The 17,645-nt window shown below is 40.1% G+C and overlaps 1 protein-coding gene across 1 annotated transcript; it reads left to right on the forward strand.

The window, feature by feature from the left end:
- The first annotated feature begins 15,960 nt into the window (after positions 1–15,960).
- On the forward strand, positions 15,961–17,297 carry tmem179ab (transmembrane protein 179a-B). Its single transcript, XM_079174132.1, has 4 exons — positions 15,961–16,277; positions 16,695–16,832; positions 16,920–16,998; positions 17,086–17,297. Exons 1-4 carry the CDS (start codon positions 15,976–15,978, stop codon positions 17,257–17,259), a joined length of 693 nt encoding a protein of 230 aa, XP_079030258.1. The 5' UTR covers positions 15,961–15,975; the 3' UTR covers positions 17,260–17,297.
- The last annotated feature ends 348 nt before the right edge of the window (positions 17,298–17,645 follow it).

Consider the following 17,645-nt stretch of genomic DNA (forward strand, 5'->3'; position numbering starts at 1 on the left):
TCCTCTCATAAGCAGCTTAGCCTGGTCGTCATGATCGATATCTTGTTTACGCTGCATTATGGTTATACTGTAGATGCAGCAGATCTATGAAAAGAGAGTATGAAAAATATATATTCTCACACCACAGCACAATTTTCTTTGAATGGAAAACAGTCATTTCATCAGTTGTACGCAAACTGGAAGCAATCTACATGTGAGACAAACTGAGAAATGTTTAACAAGATGTCGTTTGGTTTAAAAAAACATTTTTCTTTTAAGTGGAGTTGTCCTGGCATGTCTCTCTGAACAAAGCTCCTAAGAATACAATGTAATAAATAACTGGCATAATGAAACGGAATCCCAGAAGTGCACTGTACCTACTTTATTAGGGTCAGTATTCCTGCTGAACATCTGGCATTATTTTCCTCATTTTCAGTTTGTTTTCCTTCAGACATCCTCAGATTTATTCCTGAGAAAGGCGAGTGGTTGTAGTGACACAGATAGTATGAAGGCAGCCACGGCAGCATTAGTGAGACTAGTAGCAAAGTCCTGACCCTCATCCTAATCCCCCTTAATCATTAATCAACCCTCTGGGTCCGAGAGGGATTTGGACCCACCTTCTGCCACCTACGCAAATCTGACTGTCCCAGCACTGTGAAAGCAATTGTTGACGGCCATTGTGTTTGTGTGTGTTTTCATAGTAGTGGGAAATAAAGAGTAGACATCCATCTGGACATTCTGGAAAGTGATATTTTATAGTAAATCGCTCTACTTTCCAGGTATGTGGTGTTTTTTGTCCACAATGCAACACTGCATTTGCAAAATGATGAGAAAAAAAAAAATTGCTATTGACTGGGGTGTGGCCAAAAAGTGCCAAATGCCTGAAAGATTCAAGCTGTAGAGAGCAGAGTACCTTTCCTCCCTCTGTCCTTTAAGAAGTTCATTTCCACCTCCTGCTATCTTGTCATCCTTGCTGGTCTTAGCTATTCTGTTTTCCAATTTTAATTTCAACACGCACAATAATAAACACTCGCAGCCAGACTGCAAATCAGCCAATGAAATGTTAACTGAGAGTGAGATTAGTGGATTAACATGTACCAAAGTAGCTTGTGTAAGAAGAGAACGTTACCGTAACCGCCGGGCCAGTCAGCTAATCCACAAGGCAGACCGAGCACACAAGACTGACCGCTGTGCTGACCAAGAGTGACGCTTAACGGAGCTACCGGAAAACCAAACCACGTAAGTATTGAGAAACCAACACATCTTTACAATTATCTTTATAGAGGCTTCTCAAAATAATAACTACCACATTCACAATTGAATCTGTTCTTGCACAATTGATTTAATTATGGAAACATGTGTAAGAGAGGTTTTCCAGGCGTAAGTGCACAAGTTGTGTAAGCACACAAGGACATTATATGAGTTATGGTTAACACGCTTACAGTACTAAGGATGTTTTCATAACCTTTCTGTATTTTGCTGTGATGAACCATATCAGCATTTGTTTTTCTTTTCAGTTATGGTCCTCTGATCCCACCATGTGAACTCCCTTTTCTTAGGGCATCATGCTGGATACAGAGGGCCAGTGGTCCGAGGCGTTAGCCAGCAACAACATAAGAGCCATCATCCGCTGGCTGCGGGAGCTTACAGCTGAAGGTACATCAGGAGCATTTTACTACCATCAAATTAGAATTCTGTACACTATTTGCAAAAACCCTCTTTTATTAATTCAGTGTGTTTCATTAACATTTCATCTCCATTAATACATTGCTGCAGGGGAGGCTGATGTGGAGCAAATCCTCCTGACTTTCATCTGCTGGGTACAGAGGACATCAGAGTTAACTAAAAAGGAGTTATTAACACTGTGTAAGAACATGTTCCTTTATCAATTATGTTTAAATGTTTAATTTCAAAGCATACCCTAAGGATCGTTTTCTTACATTTTTCATTTATATATATACATATATACATTGTGTCTTCTCCCAGGTTTCAGCTGCTGCCAGGGCCTGTGGATGTTTCTGGACCGTAGCTCTTTCAACAGGGTGCACATGCTGCTCCAGAGACTGAGGAACCTGCTCACCCTGGCCCAGTGGGCAAGAAGGCAGCTCGGTTCAGCCCACCTCTGGCACGGTACACAGAATGCACACAACCTAAACAGCATGATGGTTTGGTTGATATTTGTCACAGCCCTTGTTGTCCTAACTGTTTGACATGTCAACTACAGATTGATAGAATTCCAACTTTTTTTCCAGGTGTGGGGGTCCCATGTGTGGTCTGCAGGGATACATTCGGCTCCTCAGACATCAGACGTGGCTGCTGGAACCGAGAGCACAGGGCCCTCAAGCAACACATCTGGCTGGGGCGGCTGGTTCAGTGGTGGGGCATCATGGGACTTCTGCCCAAGTACCCTGGTACAGATATAATCACACAGGGTACATTATTTTGATGTGATGAGCTGTTCTGTCACCTCTAAATAGCTTTTCTGTTCTCTGCTGTTGCTGTCAGAGGCTCACGAGGTGAAACGTATCTCTCAGATGTGGAAGGAAATGGATCAGAGCCATCGGAAAGCTTGTCTCGAGACACCTGGGTAACTCTGATGATTTGACTTGACGGAGGAATTCCGAAGCATTGTGTTTGTTTTCCTGCCGCTGAAGTTTCTCTTTTTATTTCTTCTCTGCTTTTCCATTTTCTTACATTTGACTAGATGGGAGGAGGGAGAAATTAAAAGATTTAGGTCTTTGATACAGGGTATGGTGACTCAGCTGGACAGTCAACATGGGTGCATTTGGACTTCTGAAGACGGCACAGACCAGTGCTATCCTCCTCCTAATCTGCAGGCTCTGCTTAAGCTTGTGTTGGTGACTCGTATCGACAACATGGCGGTGCAAGCGCTTGTATCCATCAAAATACAATATCAGCAAATTCTATCCTTTTCTTCTATTGTGCTCTATTGTGCTTTGTTCTAGATACATACTGTATATGTGATTCATTAGTTCTTAACCTATATGTATCACAGCTCATGTACTTTGTCCTGGATATGGCGAACTTCCTGCAGTGCAAAGATGACCTCCTCCGATCTTTCTGCCACGCTTTTACTATTTCTTCCGGCTTTTCCCAACAAATCAGGGCCTTCTGGATGCTTGATCATGGACACATCAAGGTAAATAACCAAGAAGCAAACTTTATTTTATACACTAAGTGAGTGACAGCTGCTGACTTTGAAGTCATTAAAATGAGCCCTACGTGCAAGCTGACGAGTGCGACTCAAGAGCCAGTTAACCATCCTGTTGATTACATTAGTTTCCTTGTTTTAGCAGCCATGAGGGTCTGCAGATGACACTAATTGGCCACTTGAGTAGCGCGTATGATTAATGTAACAACGCTCCACGGCCACTCAGTGATGAATTTACAGTGTACATCTCTTTTGGAAAAAGAGATGCTTTCATGAACAATGAAACAATTGCCAGTTTATTTCTTGATAACAACAAATCATTTTTTTTTTGTCATGGATGTTAGGAAACCTTTTAAATGTCAGTCCAATAAAAACCTTACATGCTGCTCTTTGTCATGTCACATCCTACCCAGGCCTCCATGGAGTTATTGCTGAGCCCCAGGGCTGCTGCTCCCTGTCTCTCCTGGCAGCATCGTTGCATCATCCACTGTTTGCTAACAAGGAAGCAGCCTCAGTTGGCGTTAAGGTACCTCCACTGGACCAAACCCGCAATAGAGAGCATTGAGGATGCTAAGCTCTGTACAGATGTGCTACTTCAAAACAGGTACACTCTCTGGGACACTAATGGCTGGCTTGTCATGTGTTGAATCATCACTAATTGTCTTATTGTGTGTCGTTGACGATGTCTCTGGTCTCCAGTTGTGTATCTGAAGCCTGGGCTCTGCTGAAGAGAAGCCACGCAGAAAGTGACAACATGGTCATGCACTTCCTCCGGACTTGTAATGGATTTGGTCTGTGTGCAGAGGCGTTAAAGTGCATCCCTGCAGGATACAATGTAAGTGAATGTCTTGTAATACAGCGAAAACATATGCACCAAACATACTGAGCTGTGAAATGACTTTTTTTCAGGATGAAGGAGACGTCGAAAATGGAAATACAAGGTCACAGTTGCCACTGATGAAGAAAGGTGAGGCAGATTAAATGAATAGGATATCAAATGGTATCAGAATAAATTAAAGTGTGTTGTATTTAACCCTCAGATTTCATTTTAGTGTCAGCAGGAAGACCACCCTGCCCGCTGTCTGCCAATCTGTATCAGGCTTACAGAGACAACACAGTGTCCCCAGAGGAACTGGTTCAACTAGTCAGACAGGCTGTGATGGAAGTGAGAAAGCCCCATCCTAAGATAAGGTACTGTTTGTAGATGGCATGTGGACAACAGATAGATTCTTAATTGTCCTTTTTCAAGTATACTTATTTCTGCAGTCTGTACAGAGCCTCACTTAAACACATTATACATATGGTACATGAAAGACCTATAGCCTACATCCACACATACACACCTATAAAACAAAGCACCTACAAACAGAGATTTAATTATGTTAATATATGTTCAGTACCACAAAGAACTCAACATATCTCTGTGTTCTTTATTCCAGTGAGGTGGTGTGGCCAGAGCACAGAGCGAGAAAATCGAACAGCAGAGAGATGTTTCTGTCAACCCAGGCTCTCCGTCATCTCACGCCCAGCCCCTCCCCAATGGACAGGGTGGAAGAAACAGAGCGGACACCACATGCAGATGAACCAGCAGAAGAAAAGCCTGTCCATGATGTATGCATTGTCAATGTCCCTATGAAAAATGACCACAAGAGAATAGATAATTGATTTTTTAGAATAATGATCCTTGACCCTATCTGTTCTTGTCCCAGCAGCAACCTGAGTCACCAGAGCACATTTCTTCTTCTCGGGATCTGAGCTCTGAGTCTGTCTCCTCCTTCACCTCAGCCTCCTGCTTGCCTCTGTTGAGACTGGACCATCCTCATGTGTATGAACGTACATTGACTCTGCAGAGGATCTCCTCTGTCCTCACTGATGGAGAGAACCAAAGTGGGGAAGAGGAGGAGGAGGAGGAGGAGGAGGTAAAAGAAGAGAGCAGAACCCCTTCATCAGTTGACGCCTTGACACTAGATGGCGCCACAGACCCTATTTTTATCGGCAACTTGAACAAAGACATTGTGGTAGAGCTGGTGCTTTCTGCAGAGGGTAAGCTTTGTGTTTGATTTTATTTGTAAACCATTCACATTAAGATGCAGTCATGAGATAAAAAGAAACTTCAACTACTTATTAACTCTAATTATATCACGCTGAATCGTGGTTTACTGAATGGTCACATCACTGCATGAACTTTCATCTGCAGAGAAATTGGCCTGCTGTAAAAGAGAAGAAATCGTTCCCGGTCCCCCAGATGTCACTGATCTGAGGAGCTCTGCATTGTCACTCAACCAAGAAGAACAATCGGACTGCATCGCCTCACATATTTTCAGTTTCAGTCTCTCCTGTGCCCCGTCTGAAGCCACTCAGGACCTGCCGACTGACCTTCACCAGAGCCCTCTGTCAGAGGATCCTGTTGCCAGTAGCTCAACGTTCTCAGCAGGGACTGGTCAGCAGGGCATATCTCTTCTCACCACAGTGTGCAGCTCTATTTTTCCCACACAGCTTCAGACCTCTGGTAGCTCTCTGACCCCTAGCCTAACCTGCAACATCATTACCACCTCTGCTCCTTCTGGCACCACCAATGAAAACTCCCCCAAAGCCCGATTAAAGATGGATGAACATTGTGTTGAGAGCTCCTTAACCTCGCTGGATCATTGCAAAATGGAGAGGTGGTGGAAACAGGACCTGGAAACCTGCAGAGCTTCCACTGGCCTTCTACCTGCTACAGAGCCAGGAGCACCGATCGCATCAGGTGAAGCGTTTGTGATGTTTTTATGTGTCTGCGCCGGCGACAGCCGTGGTCGGAGGAAATGTGTTTAGGTTGTAGGTTTTTGTAGGTTTGTCGTATTTCCTTCCATCATATGACATTTTTATAGTTAACAATGTTATGACTTTTTTCGCAAAATACTATACTACAGTATAAATTACATTTTATGAAACTTTTTATTATCATAAATACAATGACATTTTTATGGTATTTGTATGGCATACTATAAGATTACTTTGTAAGTGATTGACAGAAGTTTCAGCCACTAAAAAGCCAAAGTGTGGGAGTTGTGTGGGAGTTGTGCTTTCTGTGGCTTGTTTGGCTGTAACTCCTGAACGCTTTGACGGAGAGTAATTTGGACGATACCGTTGAAATCTGTGTGAAGTGCTAATGTTGTTAGCTGTGTGCTATGCTAAGGGAGACGCTCTGGCCCAGGTTTTCGGAGCATTCTCTGAGTTGTTGGCTCGCAGAATGTGACGTCAAATACATGATATTGTGGCGGATCTTCTTAGTTAGTTAGTAGAATAGTTTATAATGGTGTTTGCAGTGTGTAAAATGGTTTGGATGATTAAGTTAAGGAGACTTTTTTCGAAAAATATTCTTTATTTTATTTTTCTCTTTATGAAAAGTCCATTCTGCGACATTCGGAACCGAACGGAGACCATGTGGGCTCCGTTCGGGTCCAAGAGGTTTGGCATAGTATACTAAGGCGTTTTCATTACATTTTTATACATATTTTTAAGACATTTTTATGGCATAATACTTTGACATGTTCATTTCTTTTCTCAAACTTTACCATGACTTTTTTTATTGCATTGTATACTCTGACTTATATGATATACTGTACTATGACATCTCATGACATTTTTATAGGGCACACTATACTATGACATTTTTAGGAATTTATTTCACGTCATATTATCGAATTACTTTTTTGTCTTTTTATATACAATACCATGACCTTTCTATGACTTTATTCAGCATACTATACTATGATTTCTTTTAACATACTATACTATGATTTCTTTTAACATACTATACTATGATTTCTTTTAACATACTATACTATGTCTTTTAACATACTATGCTAAAGCTTTTTTTACATGCCAAAGATGACACTTTTTTATAGCATATTATACTTTGGCATTTTCATTATATATTTTCATGTCATATTATACGATTACTTTTTTTCAGCAAACTATACTATGCCTTTTTATGACTTTTTGACATAATATACGATGATTTTGTTTTACATGTTACACTATGACTTTTTTATACAAACAATATTACTTTTTATGACTTTTCAACAAACTATTCAGACTTTTTTCTTTATATACTATACCGCAACTTTTTTTTCGATGTACAAATACGACTTTTTATGACTATTTTCGACATACTGGCTTATTATACTTATTTATTTATTTTACTGTATTCGGCATACTATACAATAACTTTTTTCAACAAGCTATACTATGTCCTATGAGTTTTTTCGACATACAATACTACAAATTATACTAGATCTACTATATTATGACATCTTTATGGCATACTATACCATGAATATGTAATGATATGCTATACTATGACTTTTATTATGGCCTATTCTATTGTTCTCATACTGTTTATGGCACACTATACTCCTATTCTAGGAGTGGGGAAAAAATCGAATCCTGGATACATTGCTGTTCTTTCATGAACGATTATGACTCGATGCAGAAAAGTCAATATTGAGAATTTTAAACATAATTCTCAACGTTTTGATCGCTTGTAACAATTCTGTGACAATTCCTTACGGCTGCCCCTGAACGCAACACACGTAATACACGTGTGTCTTGTTTATGAGGCTAAATACTAGCGCAGTTTTAGTGAATACAATCCGACTGGCACCCCCGGACACATCTCTTCTATTTGTTACTAATATTGTAATAATAGGAGATAATGGAAGTAAATTCATCTTTTTCTTTTATTATGAATCATTACAAATATGCAGTGTTGTAAAAAAAACAAGAAATATAACAAGATAAACAAGAAATAAATCATGTATATACAATTGTTGATGCATCAAGATGAATTGATGATCGTTTTATAATGGCACCGTAGCCCTTTGAATCATCTTTGAATCGTGTGGTGCCTAGATATTCCCACCCCTGATATTTTACCATAGCCTTTACTATACTGTAAACATTTTTGTGACATGCTGTTACTTTTTATGGCAAACTATAGAATGACTTTTTATATGGCATACTTAACTAGGACATTTTAATTACATCTTTTTACATACTATACTGTGACTTTTTTACGACAGTTATACGGCATACTGTTCTATGTTTATTCATATTCTATGTTTCCAGGTGGGCCGTCTGTTCATCCCTCCCATTCTCCTGAAAGCAATTCCTGAGGATTAGCTGGAGAGAAAATCTTAACATTGTCCACAAACTTCCACTTTGACGCAAGGATCAACAGATTAGATTGTATTGGTCAAAGGTCACCGTGACAATATTAATTAACTCAAGAATGAATATGCATTCTTATTGCACACCACGCCATACGTTTTTTACAACATACTATATTTATCAGCCTTGACATCGAAGCCTTCATCTGAGGGGGAGCTTACGCCCCGGGCCCTGTTTGTCGTGGTGGCTGGTTTCATCCCGTCGCAAACTTTACACTACTTTATGTCTCAGATTCCCATTTTTGAATGTGTTTTCTTTGGAATATATTTTTAATGAGCACTGTTGGAGGGAACCTGAGATCTAAGATTTTCATTGCCTTCGACTGCTTCTCCGTAATTGTGGAGATGACGAAGAATTCTTTATGGCATGCTATCCCATGACAATTCTTTATGACTTTTTTTTATGAGTTTCTAAATTATGGATTTTATGACATACTATACAGTGACATATTTTGAGAAATTTTCATTTTTATTACGTGCTATATTATGAGAACAACAACAACAACAAACTGCAACATTGCCGGGACAGCAAGACTGCTCTTCTTCCTCCTCAGGCTAAGGAGGCTCGACATGGACTCCCAGATACTCTGCAAAGTGCCCCATCAAGAGCATCCTGACCGGCTGCATCACTGCCTGGTGTGGCAGTTGATCGTGAGGCTCTATGGAGGCGGGTGAAAACTGCTCAGCACATCACCAGGACAGAGCTACCATTCATGGAGGACCTCTACACACATGGGTGTAGGAAGAAGGCCAACAGGATAATCGGGGATCCCAATTAGCCCAGCCACCAACTGTTGGGCCTACACTGCCGCAGCATCCAGTCCTGTACCACCAGGCTTAGAGACAGCTTCATCCAACATGCCATAAAACTATTAAACACTTGAGCTTTCCTCTAACTTTACCCTGATGTACTTGATGCAGCTTAGCGAAAGTTCAGTCGGGAGATCTTTCCGCTGTCATTCATCTATTCTCTTGGTCTCTCTTCGGGTTCTACTCAGAAGATCATTATGGGCGTTCGCTCTGAAACTAACTCACCAGATTCTTTTGACATGTGATACTGTGACTTTATTATGTATTTTTTTGACATACAAAACTATGACTTTTTTTGACATAACATACTTTTACCTTTTTTTCAACATAAAAACATTTTAAGACATACGACATATGACTATTACTTTTTTCTTAATGCTAAACTATGACTTTTTACGACTATATATGACTTTTTTATGACTTCTTTGACATGATATACTATAGAACATGTTGACATACTATAGCGTGACTTTTCTTCCAACATTCATGACTGTTTTTACAAGCTATACTGTGACTTTTTTTATGGCTTGGACAAACTATTTTTTTTCAACTTTTATTGCGTTAGGTTTTTTTTCGACATGACTTTATGACTTTTATAAAAATACAATACTATAAGTTGTTTATGGCTTTTGTCATCAAAAGCTTTTTGTCATACTATATTACTTTTTAATGAATTCTTTCGACTTTTTAATACATTTTTCGAAATGCCATACAATTACTTTTTTTTAACATTTTTCGAAATGCCATACAATTACTTTTTTTAACATTTTTTCGACATCCTATATTATACTTTTTTTGACTTCCTATTCTATGACGTTTTCTACATACTATACTATGACTTTCATTACTTTATTCAAACAAGTTATACCATTACTTTTTGAAATCATATGCTACGACTTTTTGGACATTATATACTATGATACTATACTCATGACTGTTTTCAACACACTTAACTATTTTATTTCGACATACTATACTATGACTTTGTATTTTTTTCAACATACTATATTATCTTTATGGCATATTATACCATGACTTATCAGCATACTATACTATGATTTTTTTATGACGTTATGGCACCATATTCTATGAGGGTATATTTCTGAAATACTATACTAAAGCTTTTCTTACAAACCAAACCATACCACTTTTTATGACTTTATTCTGCAACATTTTTCAAATGCTAGTTAAAAGTAATAAATACACACATTTATTGAAAGAACACATAAACTAAACTAAATAACCAAAACAAATCAGTAGCCGTGTCAGCCAAAGAAGAGTCTTTACAGCTGGCTCTCCCATGAGGCTCAAGTGTGGCCCATCAGCAACCACCTGAAAGACAGACAGTGAACAGGACACAGACCCCTAGTGGAAGGGAGGGGTCGTCTCGCCTACTGTACAATGACTTTATTCTCCACAATATCCTCCGACCTTTTTCAAAATAATATCCTGGGACTTTTTGATGACTCTCCTACATACTATGCTATGATTTTTTATGACTTTTACTACATATTTAATTTTTACATAATATAATATAAATAATAATCGTTATGGCATTCCATACTATGACATATTTATGACTTTCTATGACATACTCTACTATTCCATTTTCAAGCCATTTTTATGACCTACTCTACTGTGACATTTCTATGGCATTCTAGACTATATGACTTTTTAAAATATATTTTGTTATACTATAATATTCCTTTTAAATTTTTAAAAATGACTTCACTATGACTTCACAGCATTATTAAGGCATACTATGCTATGACTTTAATGATATAGCATTCTATGAACATTTTCATTGTTTATTACGCTATAACAATATTTGAGGATATTTTATGACACAGTGTTGTGACTTTTTCATGCAATACTAAACTATGACTTTTTATGGCATACTATAACATTACAATTTGTATCACACCCTATACTACATACAACCATGATAGTTATTCTAATTTATATTTGAAAAATGAAAAGATTACCATACATATAAAACCATATTCAAACCTATGCAACCATGCGTTGTACACTGGTTCTTAAAGAGAATGAAATGTGTGCTACCAGTTACCTTGTTGACATTTAGAGCTCCCAAAACGTTGCAAAAGGTCATTAGTAATATTCTAATTGAGAACGCAATTTATGTCATTGCTAGCACGGGTCTAAGGATGAATACGTTGTGTTTGTATTAGGGCTGGACATAAACGTATGTCAGAGGTGCTGCTGTTCACTGCAGGGTGCTGGACACCGGCACATGTACCAACGGCGGGGGGTCTTTGCTGCTAGGTGAGGGAGACTGTCGAGGAAGTAAAGTATCAGTGATTGGTTCCGTTAACCTTGCTGCAGTCAGTCAGTCATCCGTAAAGCAACCCCTTCTACCCCCTCCCCCACACTTTCTATGGGGGGTGTACTGTCTACCAGTGCAAGCAGACCTCCCTCCATCTGCTGAATTGTACTGATCACTACTGGGCCTTAGGGATCTACGGCCTATTGCCCCACACCGATGTCCCAACCTTGTGACTGGGACAAGGGTTAAAGACATAACAGTGGAGCAATGTTGCATAAAATTAAAAAGATAGTGTCAGGCTGTTTCCCTGTTTCTATTCTCAGTGACGTTTCCAGCAATAGATCATTACAACTGGTGGGATTTTAATAGATAAGACATTCTGACATTAACAGTTTCTTATTCACGGTTTTGTTTCTGTTCATTCACAGATAATAAGAGGCCTGCTCTTGTACTAGGCCAACCATATTCCTACAGTCTGGGTGACTTTAGGGACTTCACTGCAAAGCAAAAAGGAGACAGCAGAGATGATAAACAGGTACCTTTTTTTTCTTCAAATGATACATGCTGTACATTGAAGCTGTGGAGTATTCAACACAAGGAGATAAAAAGCCAGTCGGGCCAGTAGGGGTCACTATTGTTCCAGTCAAGAAGCTTAACAGCATCCTCTTATTTGGATGATCTCATTTCTTGTCCCTGGGGATTTTGCTTCATCACAACCCAGCAGGTGCCCTCTTTACTACCCTTCATCCCTCTTTCTCCTGTCCTCCAGCATGAACACTATTGCTTTTAAGAGATCCGCCTACAATTATGTCATTTTCCAAACATGAAGGCAGTGTTTCTGGGGGATATGCATCATTTGTATTGTATCTTGAAGTACAGAGTCAAATGTGGATGAAATAGCCCAGAATGTAGCTATTATTCATTTGTTAAAAATAGAACACCTCACACTGATGTGGTCACCTTTTTATATTGCGTAATTGTACTGTTGGGCATCAACCTGGACATTATACTGCTTAGCACTATTATATCATTGCATGGATATGAGTAGGTAATTGTTTTACTGAGGTTTCATTGGATAATTGTTTGATTGGGATGCAGTCACCTAATTATTTTGTTCAGAATTAGAGACCATATGGAGCTTGGCAGGTGAAACGTGATTAGGCCATGTTAATTTATGATGATTATACTTCAGGCCTGAGTACCCTATACTGTACAAGCAGTGTGTGTCTATCACGGCCAATCTATTTGAGATGTATAGTGGATGTTTGTAGTAAATGCATTACATCCATTAACTTGCAGTCTCAGAGTGCGTTTCCAGGGGGTTGTTTTGAAAGAAGTGCTGTTATTGTTATCTAATCGTCCATCCAGGCCATAAATGACGCTGTACAGGATTCGCTTAATTGGCAGATGGAGAGATATTCATGACTAATGTGTGAAAATGTGTTGAAGACAATCCCTAACTGGCCTCTAACGCCAGAGTGACCAAAGATAAGAAAATCAGGATATTAAACAAAGTTATTAGTGTAGACTACAAATTTTGATCTCGTCCCATATGACCTCAAGCATGACTGTTTATGATGGGATATTCACCACGGTGAAAACAAAAGCCATCGATTGAATCGTAGAAGCAAAGCACAAAGATCATGCTTGCTTAAAAAAAGATATCACAAAATAAAATTCTTGAAAACACCAATATTTGCACAGAGAGGCAGATATAGTGTTGCATGTTGAAACATTCAAGATTCGAGGGGAGACGAATGGCCTCTATTAGGAGCATTTAATCAGTGCTCCCAGTCTCCTGCGCCCCCCTGGGGAAAGATTAATGGGTACAGGATATTTCATCAGGTCCTCCACATCACTGCCCAGGATATGAGGATCTAATTGTGTCTGTTTCTGCTGTTGTTTTGTGTTACAGACAGACAAAGAGGAGCCTGCAGGTTGCCAAGGTGCCATAAGAAGTGGAAGAACACTATTAAGAAAAGGAAAACGAGGGAAGAGAGCATAACGATTTAGCACATCTATGACACAGGACAGTGAAGAACTGAATGTAATATATTCTGTCTTTTAACACGATGCATCTTTTCTTTTGATTTAGAAATATATTTTGAGTCAAAATCTGAATTTGATGTATTAACCTAAAGCAATATTGTAAGGATTAACTCACACCCGAATGAATTTACTGACCATACGACAGGCTTGAAGTTGTCCGTCTCCCCTTCCTCATCAATGGAAGCCGTCAGATTGTTCTGACGGCTTCTTCTATCAGAAACCTCTCCTGCCCGGTGATGTTGTCCTGCCACACCCTTTTTTCTTCCACTGTCACACCACGTGTCGGAAACACTCAATAATGAATTTCTCAGGAATTATTGATAAACTTAAATTATTGAATAAGTCGCTAATTAAAACTCCAGTAGAATATAAAAAAGTGGCTTGTATGTATTTGTATTATCTGGTCAAAAGGATGCATGTTGGTCCATTTCAAACATAAATGTACTACATTTTAAATGCAGTGATGGTGTCCTTGAATATGATTCTGCACATATGATTATTCTCTGGTGTTTTTTCCTCTTGAAAAAAAAGGATGTTTGCTTTGCTGCCATTGGATCTCATGAAAAATGGATGACCTCCCATGCTTTCTGCTGCCCATCGCTCCCCATATTTGCACAGAGCCAAGGGACTACATTTGAGTTAGCATTCTCCTCCCTCCTTCCCTCCCTCAGTGGCTTGTTCTGGGGGTGAATAACTTAACACATATTTCAGCTTGACACACTTCTCTGTACGGAGTCTCCACTGGGTGCCTAGTTCACCAGTCCACACATGCTGTATTATTTAAAAGTGTGGTTTGGAGTTCTGTGGGTGTGGATGTGCATGTAATCTCCTGTTTGTGTAAGAAAGGCATGCCTTGTGGAGTTATTAGGCCTTACCCTGTGACCTTGCAGGTGTGGCAGCACCTCTGATTCCTGATGATGTCTGCTAACAACATGAGCATGGCAGTATACAGTATGGTTCCCTTCTCATTTGTTCCTACTTTTTTCTCTGCTGTTTCTATTAGAAAAAATAGAAAGAAGTACAATACTCCAGTGATAATATATCAACAGAAAGGTCTAAACTGCAAAGTGATTTATTACAGGAAGTAGTCGTCTGGACAATTTATCATACACATAATAAAGATCTGCCAAAGCAAAAACAAAATGCCCAAGGAGCATGAAACATAAGCAACAATGATGCTTTCAAGCAAACCAAGACAACACATGCACATAAGCACAAACGCAATGACTCAAGCTAACCTGAGCGCTGATAACGTCATGGAAATCAGAGTGCTGCGATGCAGCAAAATGACACATAAATCATGTGCAAGGGAGAGGATGCAGAATGCTGCAGTTGGTATGATGGATACAAATAGCCGTCTGATGTTTGGCAAGCTCCAGTATAAATACTTGTCTTTGTGTTGCATGGGATATTTCCCAGGAAACTGCTGTACGATTAATATTGTCAGACACAAAATTATTCAATGCCAGCCTCTTAAAGAAGCTGTTCATTTTGCTGTTTCACATTTGCCATCTAAAAATTGAAGTTTTTACACTTTCTAATCCGTATCAAAACTGTTTTTTTAGACAATTAGATGGTCTTTTTATCCCAAGATTTTGCAGCATCCTGCATCTTTAGACTACATCAAGGCAAGGATTGTCTGAGTACGCAGATGCCTTGCCCACTGGAGGGCACTGTGGCTAGGTGGCCGAGGAAGGTTGAAAGACACCTTGGCCAGCTCACCAGATGGGCTCAGTGAAGTGTGTCAGATGGCTGCGACAGCTACCTGCCCGTCCTTAAGGACTGTCACCATGTATAAACAAACCATTACTCTAATTTGTGAGTGCACTTTATTTTGTGTGTATGTGTGTGTGTGTGTGTGTGTGTGTACAACATGTGGGTATGTGCAGAAGGGCAAGACTGCATTGAACCCTCTGAATAAAGAGTTGCACCCACAGTATCTAGTCGACGTTAACAAAACCTTTTAACATCAACCTCTCTACAAACTCACGCTGTGAAGACAAACTTTCTCAAAATCTACAGAAATGTATTTTAAATACTGGATATTAAAGGGTTTCCAAAAATAGCAAACATGGCAAGCAATTTTGGGGACATTTATGGGAATTGAATAATGCACAAAACATGAGTAAAACGTTTGAATTTGTCTCTCATTGTAAACATCTTAAAAGCATCAAAATCTTCAATGAAGAGATTGAACACGCTGAAACAGAACATGTAATGCTGAATGTATCAGATGAATTGTCCTTCTAAGGGGTAAACAGTACGTTTCTTCAGGGGTTAAATGCCATCATTAACTGTTAATAAGAACACCAGTGACGACCTCCACAGCCTGGATGGAGATAAGATGGAGAGCCTTGAAGGCCTAAGGCTGCTCATTCATTCGTAGCAGCGCGTCGGATGCTGAGCCTCCACTGCGCAGCCGCAGTTTTTCCAGGACGCAGAGAGCCGAAGAGGGAGACAGAAAAATGGCCCTCGATAATTTAATTTTTGCCCAGTGCATCCTTTACTTTTTAGCCTTCGTATTCGGTTTCATCGCCGTGGTGCCTCTGTCAGAAAACACGGAGGACTTCGGAGGGAAATGCCTGCTGTTCACGCGGGGAATGTGGCAGAACGAGAACATCACGGTGTCGAAGCAGCGGTTCATCGTGGAGGAGTGGGGAAGCGAGTCCTCCTGCAGCTTCATCACTTTTGTCGGGATATCGTCCCTCATTCTGTCCGCAGTGCAGGCATGGAGGCTGCTATTCTTTCTGTGCAAAGGACACGACGAGTGAGTGACCGTTTACCTGCGCGTGTTCGACCCTATTCAATACCAGCACCATACAAAGCACCAACGGCTTAAAGTGAATGTGTTTGCACGCCCTGATATGCGCGCTATTCTGGAAGAATCAGAGACTGCATGTTATAGCTAGGCTATTAAGATAAAAACCACAGAATTGTATTAAAACAACTAGTCACTGTGGTCCTCCATTACAAAGATGGAGGGGATACACTTGTGTTGCCTTTTGAAAAATCTAAATCATGATGTGACTCGCATACAGACAGACTGTGTCACTATCAAGTACAAAAATAATTAAATCATGCTGTGTAATAGGCCTAAGTATGTTAAAGTGTTACAGTCCACATTTATTTCATGATTATGCAGAGATTTCACCGTTTTCCCCCATTTCTGTTTACCTGTCTGCAGCTCCATCTTCAACGCCTTCCTCAACCTGCTGATCAGCTCCCTCGTGGTGTTCACAGTCTTCCTGTCCAGCACCATCGTCAGCGTGGGTTTCAACATGTGGTGTGACTCCATCACAGAGGGCGGGACAATGCCTAGCAGGTGAGAGAGAGCATGCACTGCAAACTCAACTTTTCATCATACAGCCCAGTGGTGGTTCTTCATACCGGCTTATGTGTCATATTTTAGCTGCGAGGACCTGCAGGACACTGATCTAGAACTCGGCCTGGACAACTCCGCTTTCTACGACCAGTTTGCTATAGCTCAGGTAAGACCGTGGTTAATATTGTTCAAGCCGGTTAAACTAAATCCTGAACCTCAGTCATATTTACAATAAGTGCCTTCCGTCCTTCAGTTTGGCCTGTGGGCTGCATGGCTCACCTGGTTTGGGATTGCAGTGATGGCCTTCCTGAAGGTCTATCACAACTACAGAGAAGAGGACCTGCTGGACAGCCTGATCCACGAGAAGGACCTTCTACTCGGCCGCTCCTCACGACGTAACTCTGACCTCAAGATCGGCCTGATCTAGAAACCAAAGGACACACAAACACACACTCGCACTCACTCGTCCGGTCCTCTCGCCTGCCATGAGAAACACCAATGTTCGCCTCTGTAGACAATCAAAGTAGCTTTTTTCTCCCATTGATTATGGATTGAATCAAACAGAAGGTTTGAGATTTGTTCTTCAAAGGCAATTGATTTTCTCTCTCAAAAAAAACCTCCCAATTGTTAATCCTTTCGAAATCCTGCTTTATTGAGTTTATTCATCCACTGTGTGCAAACCTCTTCAACACACACAACCATAGTTCCAACAGTATTAAAACCATTTAAGGGAAATGTACACCCGGATTTTCTCTGCTCATGAATATCTATTAACGGTATTAATAGCGTGGACAGATTGGCTGACAGATCATG

Source organism: Pholis gunnellus, assembly GCF_910591455.1.
Source record: "Pholis gunnellus genome assembly, chromosome: 15".
In the NCBI taxonomy this organism is placed as follows: domain Eukaryota; kingdom Metazoa; phylum Chordata; class Actinopteri; order Perciformes; family Pholidae; genus Pholis; species Pholis gunnellus.